This window comes from Pteropus medius, unplaced genomic scaffold (assembly GCF_902729225.1).
Source record: "Pteropus medius unplaced genomic scaffold, Ma_sr-lr_union100, whole genome shotgun sequence".
Classification (NCBI taxonomy): domain Eukaryota; kingdom Metazoa; phylum Chordata; class Mammalia; order Chiroptera; family Pteropodidae; genus Pteropus; species Pteropus medius.
Window position 1 is genome coordinate 3,590,305 of NW_024350397.1, and position 23,329 is coordinate 3,613,633.

The 23,329-nt window shown below is 37.7% G+C and overlaps 1 protein-coding gene across 4 annotated transcripts in view; it reads right to left on the minus strand.

Moving 5' to 3' along the window:
- Positions 1-23,329, minus strand: part of EPC1 (enhancer of polycomb 1) — a 94,850-nt gene that overhangs the window by 45,232 nt on the left and 26,289 nt on the right. Inside the window, exon 1 of one of the 4 annotated variants that reach the window (XM_039839758.1) lies at positions 18,584-19,006. The exons of 2 other annotated variants lie outside the window; for them this stretch is intronic. In XM_039839758.1, coding sequence (XP_039695692.1) covers positions 18,584-18,736 — 153 coding nt within the window. In that variant the 5' untranslated portion in view covers positions 18,737-19,006. Of the gene's footprint in view, positions 1-18,583; positions 19,040-23,329 lie in introns of those variants that run through there. One more of the 4 variants, XM_039839759.1, reaches the window with a different exon arrangement.

Here is a 23,329-nt window from a genome sequence, read left to right on the forward strand (position 1 = left end):
TCAGAATGAAAGGATGATTCTTCTATATCTAAACAAGAATAACTAATGTATTTTCAAGATCTCCTTTCAAAGCAGCAAACTGTGGCAGACACTGTCAATTGTTTTTAAACTCTACGAAGGCAAATTAACTTTCTAGTAATAAATGGGAGCGGAGGACTAATGTTACCCCAGTACTTAATTAGGAATGTGTTTACTTCAGTCTGATCATGACAAGAAAACTATACCTCCTAGTATTTATATTATAATCTGACAAAACCATGGTCAGAATGCAAAACTTACTTTTTAAAAGGAGTGAAGGACAGACTAAGCATGGCCTACTGAAGCTACACCTCTTTTCTGTCTTCCCGAATGTCTTCCAAAAATGAGGACAGTTAGCACATTGCCAAAATACAAGGAGTTGTAGGTCTGATTCTACAATAAATATCCTCTTTTCCTGATATTCTTTCCCCAGTACACAAAAATGGATCCTGAAAGTGTAACAGATAATCTTTAATTCTGTTCATCAAATTAGTTCTGGCTGCTTTCCAGGCACACAATATGACTGTATTTTCTCGCCTTCCTGTGGTTGTTGGTGCTAGGTGACTAATTCTGGCCAATGAGTTGGTAGTCAAAGAGTCTTATGTTACTTCTGGATCAGAGTATTTAATTGCTGGTTCAAGATGTGAAATCCTTCTAATGCTCCTTCTACCTGTCGTATGTTTGGGATGCTGACTGCTGTATCAGCCTGGTTCCCACCTGATCCATGAAAAAATGTGACATTAACAAGAAATAAACTTCTGAAGCTGTTATCACATCATAACCTAGTATACCTGTATGACATAAATTGTTTCCAGAAGTTGGGTACTGTTATAACACAAATACTAAAATATATGCCATTAGTCTAGGGGCCAAGAAGCAAGGAAACTTGTCAGAGGCTAGAAGGATGACAATCCATATTAGGCAATATGAAATATTTGGTAAAAGTCAGTTATGATAACATGAAAAGCTGATAATGTAGCTCTAAGAGAAAAGGTTTTAAAAACTAAACATTAAAATGGTGCGTTAGTTGCTGTTTGGTATTACAAAACATTTTAAAAACTGATCAGTTTGAACAATAAAATGCATAAAAGAAAACAGGAACTCAAAGACCTTGGACTTAAAGAGGATTTTATGAATTTGACCTTAAAGGCAAGGGAAGTAACAAGCAAAAATAAATGAATGGTATTATACCAATTTAAAAAGCTTCTACTCAGCAAAAGAAATTGTCAACAAGGTAAAGAGAAAACCATCTGAATGGGAAAATTTGCAAGCAATACCTCTGATAAGGGCCTAATATCCAAAATATACAAAGAACTCATACAACTCAATAACAACAACAACAACAAAAATACAATCACAAATTGGGCAGAGGATCTGAACAGACACTTCTCCCTAGAGGACATACAAATGGCCAACAAATATTTGAAAAGATGCTCAACATCGCTAGCTATTAGGGAAATGCAAATCAAAACCACAATGAGATACTACCTCACACCAGTCAGAAAGGTTATAATCAACAAGACAAGTAATAACAATTGCTGGAGAGGATGTGGAGAAATAGTAACCCTCATACACTGCTGGTGGGACTGCAAACTGGTACAGCCACTATGGAAAACAATATAGAGGTTCCTCGAAAAACTAAGAATTGACCTACCATATGACCCAGCAATCCCTCTATGGGTATTTATCCCAAAGACTTGAAAACCCATCTCTGAAAAGATATTTGCACATTGATGTTCATAGCAGCATTATTCACAGTGGTCAGGACATGGAAGCAATGAAAGTGTCCTATGATAGATGATTGGCTAAAGAAGCTGTGGTACATATATACAATGGGATATTACTCAGCCATAAGAAGAGATGAAATACTGCCATTTGCAACAACATGGATGGACTTCGAGATAATCAAGCTAAGTGAGATAAGCCAGACAGAAAAAGTTTAAAATCACAGGATATCACTTATATGTGGGATATAAACCTAAAAGCAACAAATGAACAGGATAAACAAACAGAGATTCATGGACATGGACTATAGACTAGTGGTTACCAGAGACTAGGGGGAATTTGAGGAGGAGGCGGGGAAAAGCTTCGATATTTTAAGGGGTCAAATATAGATAGGGGAGACTAGTTAAGGGGATCAAATATATAGTACCTGAAGGAAACTGGACTTTGGGTTATAAACACACAATAGAATATACAGATGTCAAATTATAATGCATACCTGAAAATTATAATTGTATTAACCAATGTTACCCCAATAAATTTTAAAAAAGTAAAACAAACAAAAAATAACCCCCCAAAACTGATTAGTTTGTAAGCAGGAATGCAAGAGTCCAAAAATTTGGGGACTTGCAGTGTTTGAAGAGTCCTTTTCAACTCAAGCCATAAATGTAAAAAAAATCAAGAAGGCCTTTGACTAACAAAGAAAGAATAATCAGTCTTGAAGGTAAGGTTCAAATCAAGGGTACGGCCATGATACAGTTAAAGCATTTGAATGGATTAGAATCTCAGAGCAGAGACCCAGTTAAAACTGTGACACCCAGTTAATACTTCTAGTTGAACAAAATGCTCAGAGGAAAAAGAATGAAAGACACACTAAGGGTATAGCTCTTCCTGCAAGTTAATAGGTATGGTATTAGCATTTAAGAGACAGATAGACATCTAATAAAAAACTGTGAGTACAGGTTATTGGTATACTGAGCTAAATGGAAACACATTAGAAGCCCATAAAGTTGTGCTGCCAACAAAGAAAAATCAAGAGCCCAGATTACAATCTGACTGATTTAAAAGTACACTGTGGAAGCAGACTATAAAGCCCCAAAGCCTAAAGGGCGTATTTTCCAATATCTATGTCAGATGAGGCTAAGAAAGATGATAGAAGATGAACCATCTCCTAGATCCAAGAGCCACAGTAATTGTCTGGGTAGCAACTCCAGGAGTGTGCCTAAACAAGAATATTACCCACATCCAGGGGAGGGGACCCTTATAAAGTCAGTCTGGTGGGATTTTTGAGTTGCTGGGGATTAGGGACTGCCTGTTTCCCTCAATCTTCCATTATCCAAATGGCAGTGTTTATTGTGGTTATCATGTCCCTGTTACTCTAATGTATATTGGGGGTGTGTGTTTGGGGGTGAGGGGGTGCAGATAATAATTTCATGCAGAGATCTCCAGATCAAGAGGAAACACAATCAAATCTGATGTAGAGAATTGTGTATACCACCTGCAAATCCTAACACTTCAAACTCGATGCTATTTATAGCTGGGATTTTCAAGCTGGTTTCACTGGGGAGATGAGTATATTTTGTCTGTGGAAGGAATGGCCCAGATCTTTGGTGGACTAGAGGGCAGATCTGTCATTAGTGTTGTTTGTCAAATATTTTTGTTCTTTGCCTTCTAGTCATATGGTACAGTTGTACCTCCTAGTCCCTTTGTGCTTAGGTAGAATTATATGGCTTTCTTCTAGTCATCGAGTTTTGAACTAAGGTGACATGTAACTTGTGGACAGAACATCTGAATAACTGATACAAGATATGAGATATTCCAGAGCTCTTGCCTCTATTACGGTGTCCAGCAATGTCCAGGATGGAGGCTGCTCTGTCAGGTGGATCCTACAGTGAGGTCATGTAGAACAGACCCCCAAATGAACACAATAGGCAATGCAGTGTTAGGAATTGTTATAAAGCCACTAAGATTCTAGGATTGCATGTTTACAGCACAACTTTGCCCATCCTGTCTGTTAAGTGGAGGGAAATCCTTAATGCCAGTGAACATTTGAGTCAGAGGCAGGCTTATACATTAACTAGTTCAAGTTCTTTCTACAGATGATAAAAGTAGGGTCTAGCAGTTAAGTGACTTGTTTCATCACATAATAAGAACATGGCAGAAGAATTTGATGGAGTCATCATTACCCTCAGATAATTCTAAATTATAGTGGGAGTTATGCTCCTAATCTTTAAACACAGCTCTGGGATAGACTGAGCTAGAAACATATGAATAAATTAACAGGCCAATCCAATCATTCATTTAAAAAATAATGGCGGCATTAAGCTCTGAAGCTAAAGGTACTCATGTGGTAGAGATTAATCAAATAACCACATAAATGAAATGGAAGTTTAAACAGTAATTACTAAGAAAGATATAATTATTATGGGAGTATGTAACAGACCTATCCTAATGGGTGTAGATACCTAAGGAAGTGACCTTGAGCTGAGATCTGAGAGATCAGTGAAAGATTACTAAGCCAACCCACAGAAGAATATTTCAGTACTTGGGAATAAATAAGAATTGATCTTGTTGGAGGAAACTTGATGGCTCTGGAGGAATCAAAAGGAGGTAGGGGCCAGGTTACGTGAGGCCTAGTTTATAAGCCACTTTGATAGAGGAATACCAAGTTACGTGTTTATATCACAAAGGCCCCAGAAATACTTTTAGAAGATATACATGTATTAGGAGTAGTGGTCATTTTGTTTCGTGACACTTCATATAGTAAACATTAGATTATATTCCATTATTTTCCAAATGATAAGGCAGGCTACCTAGTGGAAATTTTCTAGATCTGACTCTTAGAAATCACAAATGTTTTTTACTCAAACTTAAGATTTATTCCAGGAAGAATTTAAGGTAGCTGAACCCAGAAATAAGGAATATTATAGTTATTTAATTGGTTTCTTGCTAGTGATACAAAATATTAGGCATTCTTGAGAAATGAGTTTTAAATATGAATAACAATTAAGAATGTTATAAAAACTCAGTCCTAAAAATATAAAGATCAGGAAATATGTTAATTTATCAGAAGCATTTTAATCTGCCCCATCTTCAAAAATAAAATTTTCGTCACTACAAAAGTTAGGAGGAATTTCTGAAGTGTATTTTACAAAGTTACAACATAAAAGTTCAGACAAAAGATAAAACAGAATTCGACAACTGTTTTTAAAATAGTGTATGGCAGTGGTCCTCAACCTTTTTGGCACCAAGGACCGGTGCTCCTATGAGAATCTAATGCCTGATGATCTGAGGTGAAACCAAGGCGATGATGCTAGCACTAGAGAGCAGCTGCAAATACAGATGAAGCTTTGCTGGCTTGCTCACTGCTCACCTCTGGGGGGTGGGGAGAGGCCTTGGGGACCCCTGGTGTATAGACATACCCAAGACAAATCGAGTAATATATTTTTATGGAGTTGATTCTATTATTATTTCCTGGTACACTGAAAAAAGATTGCTTTTATTTTACTGGGATTGCATTATAAAGGAAAAATTCAAGAAGGAGAAAAAAATTCACACAGAATTCTCATATATAGTATTAAGATGACACTTATGGTAGATGAAACTTCAGAGAAGGTAAAAAAAAAAAAAAAGGTAATTGTAACCAAAATCTTGATTTTCAAAACACTCTCAGATCAGAAAAGGAATTTTAATGTAAAAACTTTAGAGTAAAATAATTGATTTTGATTTTACATTTTACTTATAGTTATTTCAAATGAGGAAAAATGAGATGACTTTTTACAAGTTGGCTTACAAAGTTTTATTAGACTTTTGAGTGATAACATAAACTACTCAAAGTAAAAATAGATATTTCTGATCTTTACAAGAGACCTAAAAAGACTGCCTGAGATTATGGTTTATCATATGAATTGTAAGCCCCTTGAAGGAAAAGCCATGTCTGTGGACCCTATAAGATTTAGCATTATATTTTGTAAGTTTAGAAATATTTGATACATCAACACAATATAGGTACTTTTAGCACAGCGTTTCACAAAACAATTTTAGAAATGCCATGATATTTTCCCTGGCTTAAAATTTTGGCTTATTAGAATGTCTCGCATCCTTCCTAACCTTACAAAAACACACAAAAATCATTGCTTTAATTCTACTTTATTAGCCTTACTCGAAAAGCTCAAAGGCAGTTAAAACAGGTGTTTGATTACCATTTTAGAACACACTCATAAAGTACTTATGCTTTCACACAACTATTTAAACATTAAACATTTGTGCCAGAACAATATTAAGTCTTTAAGATACAACACTGTTTTTGCTTTCAGAGAGCTTAGAGTAAACAAAACAATCATATAAATAAAGTTGTCTTCTAAAAGTGCAGGTGCTGTCACAGAGCTTGGAAAGGACAAGTCAAGAAAAGCTCCATAAAAGTTGACAGCAAACGAGTTTGTTGAGGAAAGATGTATGGAGTAAATGGGGGAGGGGGCGGTGTAAACAAAGGCAGGGGTGAAGAACTAAGAGGACATTAAGTACAATAGTTCAGTTTATTGTGCAGAGGGCTTGTGGTAGCCAGACCCAAGATGGTCCTCAATGATCCTTATCTTTTGGTATTCACACCCTTGGGCAGTTCCCTCCCACACTGTACCAGTGTTGGTCAGTGTGACCAATAGCATACGGCAGAAGTGATGGGACATCATTTCCATGATTAGGTTGTAAAAGCCTGAGCTTTCTGGCTAGGTGCTCTCTTAGCACTTGTACATACCCTTCCTCTTGGGTAATTTGCTCTGAGAAAGCCAGACATCAGGTTTGAAGGACACACAGGCCCATTTGTAGGGGAACAGAAGCCTCCAGCCAACAATGTGAGCCTGGTAACAGATTCTCCAGTTGAGACAGCTGCCAACTCTGAACAGTGTTCTGCAGACACTGAACTAGAACCACCCAGTAAAGCCACTCTCAGATTCCTGATCCTTGGAAGCTGTGAAGTTGTTTTAAGCTGCTAAATTTGGGATAAGTAGTTATGCAGTGATAGATAACTAAGTTATGTTGGCACTGACAGTCCTCACTGCATAACAAAAACCTAAATTGTTGTGATGGCTTTGGAACTAGACCATGGCCTTTGAGGATAGTATTTATTAGTGAAGAAGCTGTTAATAAAAGCCTCATGGTATTTCATAAAGCTGCAGGTGAGGGCAGAAAAGTGAGGCAGAGGTTACTGGAAACTAGAAGACACAGGGTATCGCTGTCGGAAAGGGGCAGAAAGTTTAGTAACACTGACATCTTCGGTTAGAAGTAGAAAATTTACCTAATGAACTGGGTTATTTAGCTAAAGAGATTTTCAACCAGAGTTGAAATGCTGCCATTTTTTCCTCCTATATACGGTAAAAATTGAGAATAAACTAAAATGAAGAACTGTAAAAGAGCTAGGACTTGATGATTTTGAAAATTTGTAATCTCTCTAAATTGTGAACACCACTGAATTTAGCAACAGATTCTGAGCCAAGATCAAATCTAGGGTACTGACAGAAAAACATGATCTATAAAAAACTAAGCCCATGGAATGACTAAAAATCTTCTATTAAGATCTTAGAAAGATCAGAGATGGTGCCTCAGAGTACTACTATTCAGTCAGACAAGAGGCCTGCTGAAGACAATGTGCTTCCAAAAATTCTCTCAAACAATAAGGCTAAATTTTAGGAAGCTTAAGGTGTTTTCTCTCAGCAGAAGCTCAAGGTAGTAAAAGGCTTATTCTCAAAAAGACTAATGGGTGTGGTTTTCAACTAATAGAATGGACCCCAATAAAATTCATAAAGACCTACAAAAATTTTAAAAAGAATTATATATTCAGAAACATTGCCTGTTTGAACTGAAAGACATGAGATGATGCAAAATAAAAAGAGGACTTCAGAGTCCAAAAATTTTGGCAGTAAGCAAGCTAAGAAAACTCAGTAGCAAACACATTCTACCTTTTCACGAAAATGGGAAAGTGAATAGAAGGTAGAACCAAATATACAAAGGGAAAAGTTGAGAGCCTTGGGTGAATTATATCCAGGAATTGATACTCAAAGAACTACCATCATTTACCTGAATGGATTTCAGAAATGCTAAGTGCTAGGGACTCCTTTTGCTTTTCTCTGAAAAGGAATGTTTTATAGCAGTTATCCTAAGCTCATCCCAAAATCGTATACTGGGTATGTGAGGGGTACTGGGCAGGTATCTCTTTAGGTTCTTAGGTTGAGAAAAATTTGTACTTGTGAAGCCTCCACTATACCTGAAATCAATTTGGATGAGATTCTACACTGCGAGCTGATACTGTAATGGGATGAGACTTCTGGGGGCTTCGGGAGGGGGTGAAAATATTGTGCATGTGGGGACTGTGGTAGCCAGCCTCTAATGATCTCCATCTCCTGGCATTCACAGCCTTGTGTATTTCCCTTCTACGTTACCAGGGTTGGTTTATGTGACCAAGTGAAGGTACATAGCTTCCAAAATTAGGTCGTAAAAGACTGTGGTTTCTGTCTTGTGTGCTCTCTTATTTGTGCTTTCTTTTGTATCATTCTTTCCGGGTGAAGCCTGCTGCTGTGTTGTGATGAATGGAGACGCTCATGAACAGAGATCTCCAGTCAGCAAGGAACTGAGGCTATGTGAGTGAGCTTGGAAGTGAAATTCTCCAGACTAAGTCAAGCCTTTAGAAGACTGCAGCCCGTAGCAAGAGCTTTAGTGGTACCTCATAAAAGACCTTGGCCCACTATTACCCAGAGGAGCTAGTTGCTCCTAGATTGCTAGCTTTCAGAAACCATGGCACAATAAAGTGTTTTTTTGTTTTAAGGTGCTAAGTGTGGCAATAATCTGTTATGCAGTAATCTAATACAGAGTTTAAGGAAGGGAAAAGACTGGAAATGGAGAGACAGAGGTCAGTAAATCCCATTAAGGAATTTTTACATGTTATTCCATTACAAAAAGAAACAATTTAAGGATTTTCTATGTCAAAGTAACAATGAGATTCACATTTTTAAAATATCACCCTAATAACTCTGAGGGGGTTGGAAATTTTAAAACTAGAGTGAGACCAATTTAAGAAGAAATTATAAACCTTTCAGAATAAAGAGGGCATCCTAATCTTTTAACAAGAATTCTTAGATCCAAATGCGTTGATTTATGTGAAGGGCAGCCTTAAGAAATAAAAATCACTAAAATGTATAGAACCTCTTAAGATGACTTTTTTTTTTTCAGCTAAAAAATTCTTCAAAACACCCTGTATACATTAGGTATCCATTGGGAAACCAAGCATGTATTTAAGTTGGAAAAACAATCCATTTGAGTTGACATCTTTCTTTACTTAAGGCCATATTTGTTTGATACCTCGCTGAATAGCTCACATTCTATCATAAACACAGCTAGGTATGTATAAAAACTAGTATCCACTCACTACTGAACGACTGCATAACAAAAATTATCTGTCATGAGGAAAATCTGTTGAAAATTTTAAACCTACCTAAAAAGGCACATTTCTATCCTTCAAGGACTAAAAATGAAACTAAAATAAGTTAAAAACACCTGAGCACTTACTATATGTAAGGAACCACGCTATACACTTTACACAGGATCTCGTTTAATTCTTACACCACACTTAGAGAGACTTGGGGTAAGTAGCACAACCAGAATAGAATGTTAATTGACTAACTTCATAGTTTATGTTTTAAACTCAGAGGAGTAGTTGTTTTAAATCCTATCAGATCCAATGCTCTTTTTCAAATCCTTCACTATTCTACTTATATACAATTTTCAAATAATCAATCCGAGGACTGAATTGCAAAACAAAAGTAATTTATAATAAAATATGTATTTCAACATGTAAATGCTTGAGGTATGTATCCAGAAGACAAAATGAGGTAATCACAGATACTCACATGCCTATAGAGAATGTAACAGCTAAAAAAACAGACTTTATGCAGGCCTATATTACTGTTGACTCAAATGCCACAACTGGTGCTGCTGAAGTTATTTCCAAAATGGTAACATCTCTTTCAAAAGTTCTAAACACAGTACAACATTCCCTTACTTTATATTTTGTTGCAGTTCTTGAAATTTTAGTATATCTCAAAACTATCCAAAAAAAAAAAAAATTTTACATGTAAGATGGAATTAGGTCCTAGGCTCAGATAATTTATAAATAGAAATTTCACCTACTGCATGTTCTGTGGGACAGTCAAAAGTCACATGGGCAATTCTTTGTTTTGCAAGATTAGCTTTTGCATGGTGGAACCTACACTATTCCTGGTCCCAGCAGTGTCTCCCTAAAATTTAGACAATTAAAAGCATGCCCCCAGTTATCCTGCATGTCCTGAAAGTGACAAAATGTTACAGTCCCTGTTGAGAACCACTGCAGAGGAAGAATTCTCTCAATTTCAAAAGCAACCCTAAAGGTCTATTTACTGGGTCCTGAAATAAATGTGCTATATAAAGATCCTTTTTTTGTAAAGTTATTTACATAAACATGTAGTAGGAGTGACATATACTCCTTAGAGTTTAAGCCGCCAGTTATATAAGGTTGCCCTTCCTTCAGGTACCATTTTTAGCTAGAGGCATAGTACTGTATAGTTCAGAATATCTAGTAGAAAGGTATTTCAAACTGTTCGTGTATCTGAGGTAGGCTGGGTACATCTCATCATTCTTCATATCCATTACCGACAAAGTCCAAGACTTAACAGCATCACCCTGACTCTTATCACCATCCTCATCTCAGTATCTAATAATCTGACCCAATCTTCCACCTTTCCCCACCTTCTCAAACTTTGCCACTCTGTTCTCTAGAATAAAGATGTATCAGTAAACTCCTCTTTATAGTCTCAATTCTTTTCAATGTTCTCTCATCTTCTTGCCCTAACTGAAGACTGGCAGTGTCTTCCAAAAACTACTTCTGTAACCCTTTCAAGGAGAAGCTGTTTCTCACATTCCACATACTTACAGATGGGCTGTGTTCACCCTCCTTGCTTCCCATTGCTAGTCCCATACCATTACTTCTTTGTAGTCCTTTCAAAACTCATAACCCTTTAGAAATTCATACCATCACTCTCTCCCCCCCAAAGCTGACATATATACTCTCCTGGTCATAGTCACAGAGCTCACAGTTTCTCAACTACTGCATTTCTGGCATCATTCTTAGTGACAATATTTACGTACACAATAACACCTAATACCATGACCTTCTTACCTGCACTAATCTTTTTTCTACCTCAGCCACCACTCCTGTGCTTATTACTCTAGATCTCGTCTTCAATTGTGCCACCTCTGTAATCTAAATTCAACCATCTCACTCTTTAACCATCACTCTCCCAACTAGTTTCACTATTCCAGCACTCTCATTCTAAAATCTATTCTACAGAGCCTTCTATTTCAATGAATCCTACTACTTCCCCACTCTTCATCAGCTCCCTGATGTTTCTTTCCTTGTTTAGCCAGTTTATATCCTGTGGTGTATCTATTCTACCTCACAAATACTTTAATCTCCTCATCCCTCTCTTCCTTTGTACCTGCTGGGCAAATCTTAGAAAAACCTCATTACATACCTAACTTTGTGCTTGGACTAAAGTTAAATGCTTCATTCAACTGCCCAAGTAAGCTGACTGATCTCACTTTACTGACCCTACAGCTAGTTCATCAACATTATTACATTTCTCTAGTAAGTTAGCTTCCCCACACATACCTTTGTCTCTCTTAAGGTCCCCGTCACTCTGAGGTGATGACCTCACCACATACTTCATAGAGAAAATAGAATTATATGATAAACTACCTCATCCTCCCAATGCCAACTCTACCAACTGATCTAGAGCTTTTCTCATTTACCTGCCTTTCTTACTTTCAAAAAGGAAAACGTATTTCTGCTCCAATTAGTGACCAACTCTTTCATGAAATTGATCCAGGAGACAGGAAATCATTTTTAGGAGCAAAGTCCTTGAGTAGAAGAAGGGGCAGGATTTTATCCTTTTTAATGACATCATTCCAATTATTATACTAGTTCTAATAACTTGTATGTTATTTATAATAGCTATTTTAACATTTTTATCTACTAATTCTATTACCTGGGTTATTTCTATGTCTATTTCTGTTAATTTTTTCCTTGGATATATTTTCCAGCTTCTTTGCAATGCCTGCTAAATTTTTTATTGGGTGCCAAACACTAAGTATTATTATGTTGTAGGATCTTTTAGTATTCCTTTAAAGATTTTGGGCTTTATTCTGGGATAGTTAATTCTTGCTTTAGGCTTCAAAACAGCCATATTTATACTTTTGTTTCCCCTTCAGATTCTATACCTTATGGGTAAAGCACGAATTTGCAAAAATCACTACAAAATACTGGCTCTAATTTCAAATGCTAATAACACTAAAAGCATTTGGTGACTACTGCACCTATTTATATTCTTTAAATCCTTTAGAACTCTAGCCTTTCTAAACGGAAGCACTTATCCATGTACCCAGACTACTTTACTTTTTGTAAATTATGTTCACATAATATACAAATGCAATCATTAATTCAAGATTTAATGATTATTCTATAAACACATGAAATACATTTGGAAACAGATTTAAATATATTGTTAACAAACTACAATCATTATTACAGGAAACTTACATAGTTCTACCTCATTTTGCAGTTAAGAAAACCTGTGTGAGCAGGAGCATGCATGCACACACACAGTGTCAGTAGTTAGGTAAGTCCATAGGTCTAATAACTCCCAGTCTGATGCTTTTCCTAATTAATAATTACCTACATTTAAAGACAAGTTTTCACAACTGTATCAGACAAATCTTTAAGGACAGAAAACACATCTAACATGTTTATATCAGACTATCCCAAATACAAAGGATTGTATAAAAGTAGTTTTTGAGCATCAAAACAAAAACCGAGGCCATTCTATTCACATTTAATGATCATGAAATTCATCACTATAGCATTTTTACACTTACTGCCTATTCGCCTCTCGGAGCTACCTCCTAAGGTAGGTAAGAAGACTGTTAACATATGAACAGACTAAAGTTTGTTTATTTATTTACTAAAGTTTGTTTAGTAAAGTTACCTGACTTGTCTAAGGCCACAAAAACCAAAGTACATTTTCTCAGTGGACATATGACTGCTACTCGTGATTCTAAAATTATCAAAATAATTCATTGCAATATATAGAAACACTCGAAGCTATACTAAATTATCCACAGAACATTTAAACCTCAGATTATCTCTGCCCTTGGATTCACTCTAAGGCACCCTATTTCTTCAGCCAGTACTTGCTATACTGAAGGAAATTTTTAAAAAATTGCTTTAATAATGTTGTAAAATTCGGCAAACTATGACACTCTGAATATCCAAAGTTGAACCAAACTTTTTAAAAATAACCTCCATAACAACAATTGAGGAAGGACTTTCTTTTAAGGAACTGATTATATCCCCATTCATCAGAGCTACAACTCCTGACAATGGGTCAAAGTAGATTTATTAACTACAGGTTTCTGTTTTTCATCTACCTACTACAGTGGGGCTGCTGGATGAAATTCATTTCATATACTTAAATAGGCAAAGGTGAGTGTCCATTATGTTTTAAATACTGTAATCGCTCAAAATCACTACCTATAATCACAGGCCTTAAGTTAAACTTGATCAAAGATCTGCCACAGTTTATTAATGTGCTGAAGACAAAATAGTTTCAAATAATTCACTGAAAATAGTTCTAGTAAGTTGTTCAAAAACATCTGAATTACTTGTTTTCTTATTGACTTTCCCACAAATTTATTCCTATAGAAAAGTTATGGTGATATATTAATGTTAAGTCACACTTTAAGGGTTTAAAAGTTTACTTTAAAAGACATTATCTAGCTGTTTCTGTATTTCATACTTTCATACCACTTTTGCATTTAGAGACTCATAATTCATTTTATTACCAAAATGTAAAATTCTTCTTTCCTTGTAGGTTGACTTCTTTTAAGTAGAATCACAAACTATACCATCATTCCATGATTTACTCCTTTTAAAATGCTACCCTGTGCTTTAAAATCAATTTTAACCAATTGTTGGTAAGTCTCAACTTTTCAGTTAAACTGAATCATAAAGTCAGAACTCACACCTTCACGTATACAAACTCTTGCCATTATGTTCGTAGGTATATACATACGTACATCTTCCATCTGTTTCTTTACCATTACTACTACATACTATGATGCAGTAGAATGCAAAAGATAAAACTGAAACCTAATCTATTTTAATCAAAATAGTAGAAATGGTTGCATATTTAATCCTAGTCGCAAATTCATGAACTTATCCTATATTTAGATTGTACTTTTAATTAAATCCTATTAACAGAAAGGAATTCAGAATTTATACTGAATTAGATCACAAAGCACCCATTAACGCCATTAGAAAGCTCATTAGTTTTCATTATTGTTTTATAAGAAAATTAATTCTAAATACAAATGGTACTAATCCAAAATTTTAAGCATCATACATTGAAACAAGAGCTAATATTAACTCTTTAGGCACCTAGGTGCTACGGTTTTCAAGAGGTTCCTTTTGCAGTTAAGAATTCTCTCTTCCTGAGCCTTTTCCAATTATTCTTCTATTAAGTCTATGTAATAACTGCCATTCTGATAACACCAAAGTAACTCCGTCTGAAACTTCTAGAAGAGTAGACCTTAACTTTGAGCTTTTTTGCCCACCCCATTACCAATACCTTGAGAAATTGACAAATATGAACTTTCTCCCTAGAAAAATATACCAATACAAAATTTTATATGCATAATATGGAATTTGCTGACTTCCAGAATCATTTCAATAAATCCTCAGAATCCTAATTTAGAAACTTCTTCTACTCAGAAGTTTCTTGGGCGGGTGGGGGGGGGGAGTTGAAACTAGATTTTATTGTTGCTTCTCAATTATCTGTGATTTAATCTGGATTTAAAAGTCTTGGTTTACAAAATTTTAAAGGGAAAAAGTTTTCATTTCTTTCAAAAAATAAGAAATCAAACTTTTAAAGTAATTTAAACTTATTTTTATAAAACAAAAATTGGGTTTTTATCGTTTTGAAAATGTAGTGCTTAATTGTATGTTCTCATATCAGAGATATGTACATATTTCCAATTTCCCCTAATTAAAAACAAAAACACATGTCTACTTTATAAATGATCCTTAACTTGAGTTTAATAAGATTGCATACTGAGCCAGTAATGAAGGATATAGTTTTAAGAGAGAAAAGATAGGTGTATGAGACTATTTCATTTGGTTAGAAGCCTATTAAAACAAGGTATTGGATTGTGATGGCTAGATCCTAATTCTAACAGTCTTAAAGGTGGCTGTGTAAGGTAATATCAATGTGATATCATCATTGTCTTAATTATATCAAACCAGTATGAGGTTAATTCTCTGCCCCATGTAATAAATGGTGCTGCACATAGACATCCCAATGAAAGAAGTTAAACTACTAGAAGAAACAGGTAGCTCCAATTTGTTAAATAGCACTATAAAATGAATTTTTTCAGAATGTCTTTCTTAAAAAGTATTCATAAAGGAAAATTATAATTTACCATAAAGCTTCAACTGTAATCAAAACATCAGTTTTAATAAAAACATTCTATAATACTAGTATCTTTGAAAACTCATCCTTTTCAACGAAAGGTGAATCTGTGGCACTAAACTTAGTATTTTAACATTTCTAACTTTAAAGACCTTAAACGTTATAACCTTAAAATAATGTTAAAATATTATAATGGTGCAACACCTGCCCGTCCCCAAATGTGTAAATTTCTGACCTTTTTAACTCCTAAAGGAATTTATCTCATAGAGCTGATAACCTATTGATTTCCTATGATTTGAAAATGACTTCTGTAATTCATTAAATCAAAGCCTTCATCAACTGTTACTTTTTGATTTAGCAAGTTACAACACATTATACTATATAATAATTCAGACATTTAAATCCCTAACGTCTAGGACTCAATCAAGTCCTTCAATTTAGTAAACTGGTTACTTTTCAATCCTACTATGATAATCAAAAAGTGACTAATTATCTAATTTCTAAAGTTGAGAAAAATCATTTTTTTGGGGGGAGGAGAGGATTTCTACTTATTGTTTCTTAAAAATTAAGAGGCATCCTTAATTAAGTCAGTGTGTTCAGCTTGTAATATAAAAATTGCTTAAATGGAGTACATTAATAAGTGTTATTTTTCCCAGAATTTCGGTCAAGTTTACCAAACAAAATATGATTACAATAACCAGGTATAATTCTCTGGACAATTCTGCAAATATATTTTGATCATAAAATGCTTTCTTAATGAAGTGGTATGTACGAAACCATTCTCATCTAAATCTGCCCCATCTTTCGTGATCAACATAGGATGATACTTTTTCTAACCCAGACACTCAATTCAGGTCCTAGGTCACTTCAACCTAAGAGACACCATAGCTAAATGTGTCAATTAAAGGCAAAAATTTGTTTTAACCATTTGTCTTTATAAGAAGTACATGATGCTTCAGCAAATCATCAAAAAAATTGTTGTTCTAAGGTTAGCTCGGAATTCAATTACCTTTATTTATGCTTAGCATACATTTTCATAATTGCGTAAGATGCTACTTTCAGTATTGTGATTTATATACCCACTACTACCAGCATAAACCACAGGACTTTAGAGCAGCTATTTAACTGGTACTGTTTACCTTCTATTAAGTTCAGTTATCTATTCCTGAGGTCTATGCTTCAGTGATCATAGTTTTGGCTGGATGTGAAGTGAAACAAATTCAGATGATAGAAAAAGATTGTGTGAAGGAAAAAAAATCCCTTATGTCCTTCAAAAATAGGGACTCCACATGCTATAAATGAATGGTATTCATTGCACTATAAAATGTAAAATATTTCAGTGAACAAAAATTATCTGTAATATTTAACAAGCATATTGATACTTGAGCTCAGCTCTGATTTCAAGTTGTAGCTCTTGGTACTGTCCAAGGCTTTAATGCAAGACTTAACTAAATTTCTAAAGTGTATTGTAGTGCTATCTTGCTTTTATCAAAGCCCCTTCCTTGGCTGCAAAACAAGAACTACAAATTAATTTCCAGGGCAGTGTAACACCAACACCCCAAATTTAAAGTATTATCTGTAAAACTTATAAACAGAAACAAAAATAAAACCAAAAGACAAGATTCTGCAGTCACAAGTACTTTAATTTTTAAAAACAAATCACTTATTTAAAAATAAACAAATGGCACCATTCTACTCTAAAGTTGATACAAGTAAAATTTAGAGATTCTGTCTCATAATGTGCTGAAAGTCAGTACTACACTAGACAATCTCAGCTACTACACATACACTTATCACTTAGCTTATCTGTAAAGTTAGATTTAAGATACTACTCTCAAAAGTAACATTCGACTGTCACAACTATTTTACGTTAAAAGGTTAAACAACCCAAAGAGTTTAAACAGCTTTATTTTCAAAATCGACATTACAGAGCATAATTTCTACATTTAAAATTCTTACAGTACCAAATAGAGGTAGGTATTACAGTACAATTTTCCACAACAAAATTGTAGCACACAAATCCAGCGACTCCTCGACTTCCTTGAACTGTCAATACACTGCACCCTGTTTAAATGGCTGTACCTGAAAACCAAGGTATGCAATTCCTTAGGATTAGAAGTCATCAAGTTATACTGTCAAGGATCTGGGGGAAATGAGAGGAAGATTCTATTATCCTTGTGTCTGAACCCAACTTTCACAGCAAGGTAAAGCCACAACTATGATAAAATGTCTATTACCTGTAAACATTTACATACCTGAAACCCACCCAAATTAGACATCTCAATGTTACAATTTCTGTGAATGAATTCAGTTAACTTTGCTTTGGTTAAGGATAAGAAAGGTCCCTCTTTGGAAATTTAGATCTATAACACCTACTTAAAATTGGGTATTTTCTCTCCCTGTGTTGAGAAACCAGAAAGAAGGCGAAGATAGATATATATATAAACCCAATAATAATGAAGTTACAGGTTTTAGAAGAGCCACGTACTCCAAAAAATCTGCAGCATAACCTCAAGGATCAAAGAATGACTCCGGAGTAGTCGTTTATTATTCTCCGACTAACTAGACTTGGGGAAGGATGGATGCAAAATCCCAGAACGAGGATACAGAAAATAAGTCTCATCTGCTATGAAAGTAAGTCGTCCGGGAAAACAAGCAGTACCCTCGACATTTCGTTGCAGGAAGGCGGATATAAGCCTCAAAGACCTGCAGTCAACATTACCTGCCCTTCTGAGGCTCCACGTGGGGGCTGCACTGAGCCTCACAAGCTTTCCAGGCCACCGGGAACTAACTGAAATGCCCCCGCGGTGCACAGAACCTGCACTACCCGGCGCCGGCAGCGCGCAAAGGCCGAGGTGGCCCTAGAGCGCCACCCAGCGGCCCGCGGAGCTGCCTGCAGGCGGGCCCTCTCCGGCTCCGGGATCGCCGCACCCCCACCGCCACCCAGCCCGTTCCCCTCTCCGGGTGCACAAGGCCCAACCCAGCAACTGAGACCACAAAATGGCTGCCGGCAGCTTCGTCACGTGACCCCTTTGTGCCTTTCGGGCTCCCGAACTCCGTGGGACCCGGGTACAAGTGGCCGGGGTCGGCGGGTGGCCTCAGAGGAGGCGCCGCCGGGCCGCGGCGGCTGGGGGTCGAGGCCGGGGGAGACGGGGTAAAGGCCCGGCCGGCGACTGAGAGTCGGCGGCGGAGAGAAGATGGCGGCCATTTTGTGTGGGTTTGCTGCTCCGCCGCCGCCGCAGGCAGCAGAGGGAGCGGGGCCTGGCGGTGGGTCGGACAGGGGAGTTAACACGTACCGACTCCTCTTCCTTCTCCATTCCGGTGGGCATCTGCGGCACGGCCCGGTTTATCGAGGCGTATTCGTGCAGGTCGGGCAGATCCTCACAGCGGAAAACCGGCAGCGGCTTCGAGGCGTCTAGCGCCCGCGCCCGAAACGACAGTTTACTCATCTCAGGCGCAGCAGATACCTCTCCGCTCTGGGGAAACGGCCCCGGCCAGCGGGATCATGGAGAACCGGGGGTTCGGTCCCCACTCGCCTACCGCTGCCGGGGACTTGAGGGGCGGAGCGCAGAGCCCGCCGTCCGGGCACTAACAGCAGCCGGGAGGGTGGGAGGCTGTGCCGCTCCGCTCCTCTCTCGCTCGCTCTCTTCAATACGCCATGGCCAACATGGCGGACATTAAAACTCCACTGTGCGCTCTTCAGCCAACCCCAGCCATTCCCCACACTGCATCGCGCAGCGGCGCGGGCACGCGGGCGGGCTCGAGCGGGCGCCGGCACGGAGCGCGCGTCCCGCCAACCCCCGGCGCCCGCCGGCCGCGCTGCCCGCGCCCGGCTGCTCTAGGCCCCCGCCCTCCGCGGGACCGGAGGCGGTCGGGTCGGGTCGGCCCCGGCAGGCTGGGCGCTCGGACGCCGGGAGCCAACTCCCAGGGCCGCCTCTCGCCCTCTGCGCTAGCTCACTTTCTCAAGCCCGCACCTTCCCAGCGCTGTTTGCTGACAGGCGGAGGTGCAGGGAAACTATCTGCACCCGCACGCCGGCTTTCTGAAAGGCCAGGTCCGGAGAACTGCTGGCGGCGCTACTGCGTGGGGTCGGCGGGCCCGGGCACCTGTCACCCCCGCCCGTGGCCGGCGCGAGGGGCAGGGGATGCGCCGGGCCCCATGGCCGCTGGCGATGAGGTTAGGAGCGGCGCTCCAGGGGCGCTGCGCACGGATGGCAAAGTCGATGGGTGATGTATAGTTATTGCTGCGTTTTAGGTCTTTAAAACAAAAAGGCAAATGGAATTAGGGACACAATGCTACTTCAGGTGAACTTTGGCCAGTAATTATTTTTACGTCTAATGAAACCCTAGGTTATAATATTTGATAGGCTCTGCATCAAATCATTGGTCATTTCCCACGTATCGGGCTCAGTATAAAGGGTTGTCATCCTATTCTGATCCAAAGAGGTATTTTTTTCTAAGTCCTGCATTTTATCTACTCATATTTACCCTTTTATTACAATTGAAGGAAAAGGAATAATTATCAGACACACAAGGAAAAATAAGATCTACTTCAAAATTTTAGTCAAGTCTTTATATGTAGCTTATGATTTTCTATTTGTACTGAAAGAAAATGCTTCAACATAGTTAATGGGTTCACATTTATCATTTGTTCTCTAAAAACTTTATAAAATTGAATCATATAAAAGGCCTGTAGTGCTCCTGCCAAACCAAAAAAAAAAAGGAAAGGCTGTGTTTAAAGATATTTAGATGGATGTGATAGATTAATATTTGGTTTATATTATACACGAAAACAGTTATCTCCAAGAGCTCTTTCCAGTGGAATATTTAAAAATCAGACTGTTGGGGTGGGTTTAATCAGTTTGGCAGCAAAATTTCAAATGTCCACTGAGATACAAAAATGTTCCTTTAAGTTGGCTCTTCTCCCTGGGGGCTACAAAGTAAGAATAATCACTATTATTTAATACTGGGTTGGATAGGAACTGTTATTAGCTTAAGGCACATAGGTAAACTGCTATCTTTTAGGCTGGTTTAGCTACACCTTAACTGTTGGAGAGAAGACAAGGAGAGCATAGACTGCAGTTCTCCAAAATTATCCTAAAATTCTAATATTGACAGTTCACTTCTGTGAGGCAGAGGGACTTCCATTTACATTTCCTGTAGGAAGACTAGGCACTTATTCATTCAATGAATAAACATTTATTGAGCCCTCACAGCCTTATAAGTATGCTGCTGATTACTTAGCACCCACAAGGCCCCTGGAGGAGCTTACACAGTGGGATAAAGACCTGTGGATGGCAAATGCTACACCTAAGGTGAGTGTTATGATGAAAGCCCAGGCTTTTGTGGGAACAGGCAGGAATGGCACCCAATCCTTGGGGAGTAGCTCTAATGACAGCATTCAGGGAAGGCTTTTTGGAGGAGATGATATCTGAGTAAAAGTTACATAGGCTAAGTATAGGCTAACCTTGCAAAAAATGAAGAGAAGAAAGGTATCTTAGGCAAGGGAAGCAGCATATGCAAATGAGAAAATATGTCACAGTCTGGGATCCTCAAGAGTTGCCAACTGTATTGCAGAGTATGACCCTATTTAGCCAGGTTTAACAGTTCTGAAAATAGTGGCTGAATATTAGTATAGCAGTCCTCTCTAGCCTGCAGTATGAGATGTCTGAAAATCCTAGTAGTTGAATTCAGTTGTTGGAGGAACGTAAGACTTTATAGAACAAAATAGTCAAGTCATGAGTGAACCACCAAGGAAATGAATATATATTGTTTAACCTTCATTAAAATAACAGCCTATGGATATCATTTTGCACATCCTGCATTAGTAATAATGAGCACTGTACAACTAAGTTCCTTGTTCCCTAGAAATTCTAGAATCACCCTCCACAGCAGGTTGAGAGATATGTTTACAAATTAAGCTTGCCCTTTTTGCAGATAACATGCCTACTAAGAGACATTTTCTTCTGTACCAGTCCCCCATCCAGCTCAATGCCCTGGATTTCTGGCTTCCAGATCCTAATGGGTTTCTAAAGACCCAAAGGCTGGAGTCCCAAGCCTCTTCTATTCAATTCACTTCCTTCCCTCCTAAGGGGCAGGAGTGCAGCAATAAAGGTTCAGGTTTAATTTTCTTCAGCTTTCTTTATCCAACCAAAAGGTTCCTTTGCAGAAATGGCTAATCGTACATAGTCTTTCACTTTAACTTTTTCTATTCCCAACTTAAAGTTCCCTCTTTTTCTAAGTATCCCTAACAATGGTGATGTGAAATTCTCAATGTTACAAAAGATACGTACTAGTGTAAAGCTGAACCTTTCCTCAGAGGGAAATTCTTGGTTAGGAAAGGATTTGTAGTATTTAAAATATTTTTAATTCATGCCATAAATATTTATCGAATAGCTAGGCAACATGCAGTAGCATCAATGTAGGTGATACAAATAAAAATACTGATAAAGGGATACCCAGTTAACCAAATGAGCAGCATAAGGCAGTATGGTGAAATGCAGTGCTCTGGGAGTTCAGAAAGAAAGCAGTCAGTTCTAGCTGGGTTGATCAGACATGACAGAGAAGATAGCAGGTGATTCGGTTCTAAAGGATGACTAGGATTCCAACTGGTAATGGGAATAGAATGGTAGAAGAAAGGGTATTCATGGGAGAGAGCAGCAGTATGAGCAAAAGGGTGGGAGGAGGCAACACCAGGTGTGCTTGAAGATGAGAAGGTTTATTTGGCCAGAGTTCATAGGAAACTCCGACAATAATCCAGGTAAAACTCGTAACTTGCATGGAGGGAGTAGGTGTAGAAAGTAAAGAGACATAAGCTTTAATGGTAAAAATAATTATAGTATCAGTACCCTGATATGTGATTCAATTTGTTTCAAATACAGAAGTTATGCTTAAACAACAAAAAAATAGAATGTGTCAAATGCATTGTAGTTTGCTGTTCTAATAAACCTGAAATATGTCTCTAAATATTAGTTTATGTCCAATATGTGCCCAAGTCCTATTATTTCTTCTTTGAAATTATTTCTTGGATTTGCCTCATTATTTTCATTGCCATTGTCTTAACCACAGACCCAGCTCTCATCACATCTCACCTAGAAACAATCTCCAATCCATTTTTGAGTTATTCATTACTTCAATAAACCTTTATTAAGCTCCTACTTTCCAAGAAACTGTTAATACTCTCCTAATAGTGGCTAGTGGGAACCCACAGTAGCTGGTAAAGGCTGTGGGTCTCTGGGGATATAAAGAACACAATTCAAAATGCTCTTCAGGGTTTCATAGTGCATGCCACCAATCAATGTGCCCCAAACGTCACCTCCATCTGTATCCTCCCCCAAGTCATTTAGTTATAACTGCTCTTTATTTTGCCTTTCCATAAAGCCATTTTTTTTTTTTTTTCCCGGCATGGTTGTCAAAGCCTCATAATTTTGCCTCACTCTGTCCAATATCCATTCTCATCACTGCCTAAGATAACCTCTTCACTCTGGCTGGTAAATCTCAGCTTATCACCATCTTTAGAAATCAGCACGTCTTTATTCATTCCTTTCTATCCTCCCTGTCTGACCATCTACTTATACTGAAATGCAACCTCACATTTTTGAGGAGTGTTTTGAGGATTAAATAAAATAATCCATGTAAAGCATTTAGAATGGTCTCTGGCCCATAGTAAACAATAGATGTAAACTATTGTTATCCCTCTTTTGTGAAACTTTATGTCACCTGTTTTAAGAAACTTTCTTTGAACATTTAACCTGAGTCCTACTTTCCTAATCTGAAGAATGAGTGAGTGGTTAGGTGAATTCAAAAATAATCCTTAAGCCTATACGAAAGTTTTTCATTTCTGAACTCCTATTACACTTTCAATCAGTAAAAATAACAACTACCATTTATTGAACATTTACTATGTGCCAGGCAATATATTTAAAAAATATATTTAAAAAATATTTCTCACTTAAAAAATTTTTAATTTAAAGAAGTTCGACATTTATACAATCCATGAAGTAATTTCCCCCGATTAGCGCCCATCTGGCAGGACACAGCCATTA